Below are 9061 nucleotides of genomic sequence, written 5' to 3'. Positions count from 1 at the left end.
AGCAGCCCTTGTCATAATCACAGGGAAGGGGTTCTGAGTGCTGTCTAGGGGGGCCACATTCTGCAGGGTGACAGAGCATTGCGGCCCGTGCAATGATTTTTTCCTCCCTAATTAGGCAGTTGAGGTAGCGGCTGTCTCAGGGCAAGTGGTTCCAGCTGAGCAGAGAGCAAACGCAGACGTAGCTTTGGAGTCCTAGACCGAACTTTAAGACCCAGGGCAGCAACCAGTTTGGAAGGACAGGCCTTAGAGGCATCAGTGTCCCCAGGACTCGGAGCAGAGGCCTCGCCACAGCCTGGCCAGGAGTGGACCCCGGGTCAGGCACCACCTGGGGTGGGAGTGGGCAGCAGGGGTCTGCAGAGGCGAGGAGGGCTCTGAGCTGGGCCTCCCACGCCCCGCCACCGCCCCTCCGAGCCCTAGATATCCCTGCACTTCGCAGAGGCCAGACGCGCAGGGAGGACACGGCCGCAGGAGAGCAGCAGGCTGGGGGGCCTCCCTGCCCACCCTCTGCAAGAAACCAGGCTTGGCTGAGAACCTGACTGGGGAGGTTTCTGTCAGCAGTGGCAGGAGCCCCTGACAGAAGTGAACGCAGACGGCCAAGCCCAGGGGAGGCTGAGGGTCTCACCAGGCAGGGGCTGTGGCCCCCGGACAGTCCAGGGCTGAGGGGTCTAGACTGGACCAGGTGGGGGCCCACTGCTGCCTTCTAGAGGTGAGGGCAGAGTAAAGGAGCCCAGGAAGGTGACACTTCTCACGGTGTGTGTGACACACCCTCCTGCTCCTCCTGCGAGCAGCACCCCAGGGTCTCCTCGGACACTGCCCTGCCCCGCCGGGTGGCCTGGGGTCAAGGGATGCAGCCCTGGTGCACACCTGCCCAGGACGGACCTGCCGCCTTCCTCAGCCTTCCTCCTGCCCGACCCCACCCCCGGCAGCCCAAGGGTGTCACAGAGGCTGAAGGCTGGCCAGGAGCCCAGAGACGGGACAACCAGGTACAGATGCAGCGCAGCTGGGTGCCCGGGGGACCTCTGGTGGGGCTAGAGAGGCCACAGCCTCGGGCAGTACACGAGCAGCATTTATTGTTCATGCCTGCAGCAGACATCCTGGCCTGCTGACCCTTCTGGGCCTTGGGTGGGCGGCGGCCCCAGTGCAGAGCCTGGGGTGACCTGGGACTCGCATGGAGTTCCCTGTGGGACACCGCATTGCACCGGGTGGGCGGGCGGCAGGGCTGGGGCTGACAAGGTGACCTTTCGTCCCCACAGGCTCCTGTGTTGCCCAGCCTCGCAGGCCAGGTGCAGCTCGGCCATCGGGGACCCCTCGCTGACGGCTCAAGCAGGGAGGAGGGGGACTTCCCTGAGGGAGGGGGAGGGTGGCCACCCCCCGAACAACGCCCTGGCTCCTCCCCGGTCTGGAGTCCGCGGTGGCGGCAGCCTGCCCGGGCCTGAGGTCGGCCTGTACTGCCGGGCCGCATGAGTCCCGTCCAGGGCCCTGGGCTGGCCCTGCCCCGAGATCAGTTTAAGGCCTGGCGGGGCTGGAGGCTGGGAGACATGCAGTGGGTGCTGAGGCTCAGGCCAGGGGCCGGGACTCCGAGTGGGAGCTCAGCGGGGCCGCTTGCTGTCCAGAATGGCCTTCCAGTCGTCCGCCCACGAGTGTAGCCTGCGGCTGGGGGGCTGCAGCTGCGTGTGCCGGTTGTGACAGGCTGTGAAGACCACGTGCTCCCAGCTGGGGTTCGGCTCGGCCCCTGCGGTGGGAAAGCAGCCCCTCAGTCCAGTGTCAGGAGCCCCAGGGTGGCCTCGGGACCAAGCCCGCGTGTCCTCAGGCTGGCAGCTCGGGTCTCTGAGACCCAGTCTCCCTGCCAGCGAGGCAGCGATGGCACTAACCCTGCCGCTCGGAGTTAAACGAGGGCCCCCCCACAGCCCCTGGACCACAGGGTTATCTCCGCCGCCACTGTGGGGGGCTGGCCCTCACGGACACCCTCTCCTCTCTCCCCCGTGCCCAGCCCTCCCTCACTGCCCGGCTCCAGCTCCAAGCTCACCAGCGTCAACCATGGGCCCCACAAGCCCCGCAGGCTTCAATCGCTCTTGTCCACATGTCCACACTGGCACTGACCCTCAGGTCACAGCCTCACCCCTGCTCCCCATGGTCACAACCGGCACTGTGCCCTGACTCGCCTTGGGAAACCTCACGGACTGGGACATCAGGGGTGGGCACCCCTGTGCATTCTACCGTCTGGACACTGACCAACGTAGAGACGGGCATGTTTTCCAATGAGCTCCAAAGTAATTAGGGAAGAAACAGTCCATGCTTTCCCACTGTGTCCAAAAGAACAGGATTTATCCCCGAACTACTGGTGGCTTCCAGGAGGAGAGAGCCTGCCAGAGTACGCAGGAGATAAAGAAACTCTGATTTCTGACTGATGTGTGAACGCCTAGATTCAGCCGTGCCTGAAGCCCTCATACCCCAACTTTGCAGTTAGGTGAACCAATAAATTTCCCCTCTCCTTTTTAAGCCACTTCAAGGTTTGTTTGTTTGTTGTTTGTTTTTTTGGAAGAGGGCCACCTATAAGCAAAACAGACAAATCACCTGAATCACCTTCAACTGGAGAGACTGGCTTTGCTTTTACATTTTACATGTTAGATTCAGTCCAAATTACTTTTGGGGAAAAAGGGGGTCTGTTACTAAAAAAGCAAATGTTTGGAAGCCAGAGTCCAGCCCTCATTTTACATAGGAAAGCAAGGCTTCGAGGTTTAAGGAGACTCCCCAAGGCCACCCAGCGTGTTACCCCAGAGCTGGGGCCCACTCTTGCTGCTGCCCAGTGGTACACTTCCAAGACTGGCCTCAGAGAGGAGTCTTGTCTCCCCAAAAGGGAGAGGCTTGGTGCCAGGCTCACAGCTGGATGGGACACCTAACACATGTCTTGTGCCTGAGGGGGGCTACCTGGGTCAGGGGCCGCGAGGCCTGGCCCCCATGCTCACCCCTCCCCCGCTGCAGGCCACTTGCCTGTAATGTCCACCCGGTCATCTATGAGGAGGTCGGCCGAGACCACGGTCTTGTCTCTGGTCAGCACAATCTGCTCCAAAAAGTCAGGGCCGAAGTGCTTCTCCACCCAGGCGTACTGCAATGTGAGCAGAGAGGGGAAGACGGTGCCCCGGGGCCTGGGCACAGTTGGGCTTTTCCCAGGCAGTGGGGTCACCGCCAGGGAGCCCACTCAGGCTCAGGGAGACCATGAGATCATCCCATCCCCGCCACCATGAAGCCCAAACCAGATGGCCCTGCCCCAGCTCCAACCCTGCCCGGACTTGACCCACGGCTCCCCAATCGATCGGTTAGGCACTCAGCCTGTTCCCGTGAAGCTCGAGGGGTGAGAAAAGGGCACAGAGCTCAAAGGAGCGCTGAAACAACCCCTTACAGAGGCCTGGCCCTTCCCACAGTGAGCTGTTGTCGGGAAGACACGTGAGAACCGAATCCACTGGGGCAGGAGGACGTCTCAGGCAGTGGTGGGTGCGCAAAGGGCTGGGTGTGTCTGGGGCGCAGGGAGCGGCTCAGCCTCCAGCCACACTCAGGCCTCTCACCGCCAACCTGTGTCCCCCTCCTTCCCTGCAGGGCGCGGTCCTGGGGGTGCGCCCCCCACAGCATAGGCTGAAATGGGTCCCGGCTGCTCCCTCCAGGTCCCCCGACCTCTCTCACCCCAGTGCAGCCAGGCAAGGGTGTGAGGCCTAAGCACCCCCAACGGGCTCAGAGGGGCAGCAGGCAGCGCAGGGGAGCTTTGCAGGGACAGAGATGGGCAGGCCCCTCCTCCGGAGCTGCCCGGCCACACCTGATGTCCTTCCAACACTGTTCTCAGCTTCTGCGTTTGCAGACAAGCACCTTAACCAACAGACCCTGTCTGGACTACAGATTTGTTTTAAAAAAAAAAAAAAAAAAAAAGACAACAGCCCCAAAAGGAGCCACTTATGCTAAGCCCCACGTCAGCAAACTTCACTTACAGTTTCAGCCTCTCCCAGAAATGGAATCTTAGTGACGCGGGAATCACGTACTCAGCTCTAGGGAGGTCGCCTGCCCCTCAGCCCCCTGCACCCTCTAAAGGAGGGTGACCCAGCCACGGCCAACCCGTGTTCCGCCGAGCGTGAGTTCCTGTCCCCGCCCCCTCCTGCCCAGAGAAGTCCTTCACTTTGTGCAGCTCCTCGGAGCTCCTCTCTCTCTGCCAGATGGGACGCTGCCCCATCCATGAATCGCTGGGAAAAGCCCGTAAGATCTGTAAAATGTACTCAGCTGCAGGGAGGAGGGTACAGCTCAGGGACAGAGCGTATGCTTAGCATGCGCAAGGTCCTGGGCTCAATTCCCAATACCTCCTCTAAAAATTAAAACAAAAAAAGTATTCTGTTGGACTTTGTTTTAAACAGATTTTAACCAACAACAGGTTTTAAGCAGAGAAGGCACAGTCAGAAGTGCTTTCGTCAACAGCTCCCTTGTGAGGCTTTTCGTGCCCAAATCCTTGCCCACAGCCCCTTCCCCTCCCCGTCCCCTCCTGGTCTCAACCTTCACAGGGACCCTCCACCCACACGTGGACTGTCCCTCCCCAGAGCACCTGGCATCCGCACCAGGTCTGCCCAGAAGTGGCAGAATTTCCGAGTCCTGGGGGGAGGAGCCCTGGCACAGACATGAGAGGGACGGACGGGAGGAGAGGGCCCCCTTCCCTCCAGCACCCCTTACCCGGGACACGCGGGGAAGTGCGAGGAGGCCCAGCCGGGCGTCCTACCTTCTCGAAAGGACAGTATTTGTACATCTTGATGGGGCTCGTGCAGATGAAGACGTCGGTGCTGAGGGAAGAGGGAGGAGGGTGAGGCTCCAAGCTTGTCCCGCAGGACGCCCCACGCTGGCTCCATACAAGGGATGCTGCCCTGTCCCACCGCCCTGGGCAGCCAAGCAGGACCCACCCCTGGCCAGGACACAGCCAGGGGCAGGCGTCAACTGATGGCAGTTCTGCACGGCTGGACCCAAAGGTCAGCAGAGCTGAGGGTGCCATCTCTGGGCGTGACAGGGAAACACTGAGAAAGGAGCATATACCAGCGAGGGAGGCATTAAGGAACGCAGAGCAAGTTATGTGAGGGACAGTCAGGGCCTCATGTGGCGTGAGGCAAAGAAGACCGAGGGCAAGTCTCTGGATACAGGGAGCAGCACGCCAGGCCCGCGTCCCCTCAGGAGACTGGTGGTTCTGTGACAAGCCAGCTGGCCCCCAAACCCTCACCAAGCTGGCACCTGCCCCTGGAACCAGCATCTCCTGTCTCCCCAAGCTGAGCCCCGGGGGATGGGGCTTCCTGGCTCCTGTTCTCCCAGGCAAGTCGGCCTCCCGAGAAGCACCATCAGACTGAGGTCCCTGGGCAGAGGGCTGTCGAGTCACTGAGTCCCCGCGGTCTCGGCACCACCCTGTTGACCCCGCCACCCTCCCACTTGCTGGCTGGGTGCCCTGGGCACTCAGCCTCCCCAGCCCCTCCCTCCTGCTCTGAACCCGGACTCGCACGGAGAACCCCCTGCCCTGCCGGCCCCTGGCCCCAGGGCGTCAGGGCCTGGAGCGAGGGGGCTCCTCTCCCTCCGCCCACTTCCAGACCCAGCCCACCTCTCCAAGTTGGCCATCTGCTTCACAGCTTCCACAGCCCCCGGCAGCGGCTCGAGGTCAAAGAAGAAATTCTCTGTCTCCCATATGCTGATGGCCTTCTCCTGAGAAGATGAGAGGAGTGAGTGACATCAGGGTCCTCAGCACCCAGCCTCCCCCAGGGGAAGAACGGGGTGCCCATTTCTCCTCACCCTCCAGACACCCCCATCTCCTGGGGGGGGTACCGCACAGAGCTTGTCTGGGTCCCAGCCCCTCTCCTGGAGGGACCTGGCTTCGGCCAGGACCCAGCCAAGGTGCCGGGGCGGTGGGAGGCTCTGCTGAGGCCGGGCCAGAGTCGCTGAGGGGGAGGGCCAGCCATCACGAACCACATGCCTGCCGATTCTAATGGCCAGAGGCACCATGGCGGTGGGGGGGGGGGCGGGGGCGGCTACAGCCCTTATAGTCAACAGCTGGTGGGCCTGTGCGTTGGAATGCCAGGAAATACACTGTTTATTTTTAAAAAAAAGTAAAGAGCCAAAAATCCAGGCCCTTGTTTTCCATGGGAGAAAACCAAGGCCCAGAATGGGGAAGGGATTTACTTAATGTCACACAGCAACTGGGTGGCTGAGCTGGGAGGGGAACTCCATCTCCCGATGGCCAGGCTAGGAGCCTCCACTTTATGCTTTGGGACAAAACCAAGTCTGCAGTCGGCCACACCTTTCTGGGGCCAGGACGAGGGGAAAGTGATGACCCTGGGCTCAGAGAAGCAGGAACCTAGGCCCCCGTGTGGGGTCGAAGAAGGGCCCCCCAGCTCAGCAGCCACACAGCTGGGAACAAGCACCACCCCGCGGCGCACGTCCGGTGTGCCCACAGAGCTCACACCGGCCACACTTGCCGACTACCCGACAAGTCACACACATCGGTGCGTTTTGCTAATACACAGTCTCTCTTGTTTGACCCTCACAGCCCATAAGGGGAAAGAACGCACTCCTCAGTTTACAGATGGGGAAACTGGGGCTCACAGAAGGCGTGTTTCAAGGCCCCATATGGGTGATACTGTCAGAACTTGAACCTGGGGCTTCTGACTCACAGGGAGGCCGTGTGGAGGGTGAGGAGGCTGAGGCTGGGGGTGGGGTCGTGGGCCCACGCTAACACCCTGGCCTCAGTGGCCAGTGCCCCAGCATCACCCTGCCCTCCCCAGCTTTCCCTGAAACCCTGGTGAAGGCACTTCCTTCCTCTGGGGTCAGTTCAACTGCCCAAACAGCGTAAGATTCTACGTCAGTTAAAGCTAGCTATGCCTTCCACCTCTGCCCGCTTACCTCAGAGGAGGTCAGAATTAGGGGAACACAGACCGACGTGAATTTTGTGAAGTAGAGGTGCCAACACGTATAAGCTGGCTGCTTGGCTGGTTGCTTTTAACCAAAGATGCTGGGCCAGCCCCGCCAAGGGGAGACCCAGGGATGTGGTGCTGTGAGCTGTGCTGGCAGCAAAGTGCATGTCCATCGACTAAGTCCCTTTTCCTGCAGTGCTCCCAGGGACAGAAATCAGCAGAGTGCCCCCGAGTCCCCCCTCCTTAGTGCTCAGGAGCTCTGTTCCTGTGCCTCGTACTTGGAAAACAGTAACTCATCTCCTGAGACTCAGAGTCTGCACACTGGCACAAGGGACTGGACGAGCCGTGGTCCTTGCAGAGCCGGGAGCCGGGGGGGCTCACACATCACACTAACACGGTCCTGGGAGGGAAAGAGGGGCTGGGTTGGCAGCACTGTGTACCAGCTATGAATGAACACGTGGGGATTGTAGTATGCCTCTGAACCTGCACCAATTACCAGGGCATTTCCTCCGATTTCAAGTTTTAAATTAGCTACGAGGACTGGGGGAAGTCAGCACACTGGGCTCGGGGAAAGTTGCCTTCTGAAGCACCTGGTGTCAATGAAGAGAAACGGCACTGCCCTTCCACAAACCAAATGACTGTCACGATGCCTTCTGTAGGTCAGAGGAACGTCACCTGTCAGAGCAGGACGGAGGACAGGGCTCTGGGGGGCTGAATGCACATGGCAGGCAGGGAGGCCATTCAGATCCTGGCTGCCCCTTACTGCTGATTTAGGACAGGTTTCCTCACCTCATAAGGGCACAACTAACGTCCACCTCATGGAGGAGAGAATGCAGGTGACCTGGGCTCACAAAACAGCCTCTAATATCACCCACTCCTCTGGCAGCCACGTTAGGTGGCCAGCTGAGGGGCAGCAGAAAACATCGCGTCTAAGTTTGTGCATGGCAAGTCCTGTTCCTTTCACCACGTGGTTTAAATGTACAAACCAAGCTACCTGTCCAGGAATGTGCCTGGACAGTTTCCCTCCCACCACCCGGGCCTCAGAGAGCAGAGTGTGGGGTGTGGTGAGCCCAGGTGCTCAGCTGGGTCGGCAGGACACGGGAATAAGCCAAGGAGGAGATCTGGACCCAGCGAGACAATGACTTGCTGTGTGCTGTCCAGAAAGGCACGCAACCTCTCTGGGCCTCAATCCCACTGGGAGCCTGGCTTTGGTAGTAAAGATGCTCATGCACCTCACAGGGAGGAAGAGACAGGAATGTGACTTGGGGCTAAGTGCACCAAAACTTAAAAAGTCGGTTGAAGGTGGAGAGTTAGGCAGATTACGCTTTCTGTTCTCCTGAATTTTGAGAAGCCCTCGCGACAGCCCCTGCTGGGACCGGGTGCTACCAGAGGCCCACCCGAGGCTCGGGCGGCGACCCCAGGGTCACGCGGGCCGGGGGCGGGGATGCTCACGCTCAGCCCGGGCCGCAGGCGGCCGTACTGCTCCGACACCCAGAAGCCGCGCCGGTCCTCCAGCGCGATGAAGGGCTGGTCGGGGAAGCGCTCGCGGAACTTCCTGAGGAAGCCGCCCTCGAAGTCGGCCAGCACGCCGTCCATGTCCACCAGCACTCGCAGGGCGCGGCCCCCAGGCCCGCCCGACGCCCAGCGCCGCCCCGCCGGCCCCGCCGCGCCGCGGGGCCGCCGCGCGCACCAGCCGCGCAGCCGGATCATGGGCCCCGGCGGGCGCTCGCCGCGAACACCCGGGCCATGTCGGGCGCGGAGGCTCCACCGGCCGGGCGCGGGCTGGGGGCGCGCGGGCCGGGCGCGCGGCGGGGGCGCGCGGAACGCAGGGGCCGCGGGCCGCGGGGCGCCCGGGGCGCGAGCGCGCAGACTCCGGCCCCAGAGCGAGGCTGCGGCCGCGCGGCCCTTAAAGGGACACGCGCCGGCGGAGGCGGGCCCGAGGGGCGTGGCTGCCGGGGGTCCGCGGTCCCCGGGTCGCCGTCGCGCCTTCTGCCGGGGCCCTGCGCCGGGCTCCCTCCCACTGCCGCGCGAGGACGCTGCCGAGCCCTTAGAAGGTCGGCCTGCGGACCGCGGGGACAGGCCCGGCCACCCTGGAGCGTACGTCTTAGAAGGGCAGACGGACAAACTCAAATACACCTGCCAGGTGG

The 9061-nt window shown here is 61.9% G+C and overlaps 1 protein-coding gene across 1 annotated transcript; it reads right to left on the bottom strand.

The window, feature by feature from the left end:
- Window positions 1-1048: 1048 nt before the first annotated feature.
- NT5M (5',3'-nucleotidase, mitochondrial) lies at window positions 1049-8672 on the bottom strand. The gene is made up of 5 exons (XM_074341942.1): window positions 8367-8672; window positions 5609-5709; window positions 4751-4811; window positions 2992-3106; window positions 1049-1732 (listed from the first exon to the last, which is right to left on the bottom strand). Exons 1-5 carry the CDS (start codon window positions 8622-8624, stop codon window positions 1590-1592), a joined length of 678 nt encoding a protein of 225 aa, XP_074198043.1. The 5' UTR covers window positions 8625-8672; the 3' UTR covers window positions 1049-1589.
- Between the last annotated feature and the right edge of the window lie 389 nt (window positions 8673-9061).

This window comes from Camelus bactrianus, chromosome 16 (genome assembly GCF_048773025.1).
Source record: "Camelus bactrianus isolate YW-2024 breed Bactrian camel chromosome 16, ASM4877302v1, whole genome shotgun sequence".
NCBI lineage: Eukaryota > Metazoa > Chordata > Mammalia > Artiodactyla > Camelidae > Camelus > Camelus bactrianus.
The sequence above is the reverse complement of the archived record's forward strand: the minus strand, read 5'-3'. Positions and strand labels throughout refer to the sequence as shown.

Excerpts from the sequence above, each read along its gene's own strand:
- NT5M (XM_074341942.1), bottom strand. The coding sequence starts at position 8,624 with ATGATCCGGCTGCGCGGCTGGTGCGCGCGGCGGCCCCGCGGCGCGGCG. Across the intron at positions 5,710-8,366 it reads GCCTGCGGCCCGGGCTGAGC|GAGAAGGCCATCAGCATATG; the intron begins GTGAGCATCCCC and ends TCATCTTCTCAG. Across the intron at positions 3,107-4,750 it reads AATACTGTCCTTTCGAGAAG|TACGCCTGGGTGGAGAAGCA; the intron begins GTAGGACGCCCG and ends CTCACATTGCAG.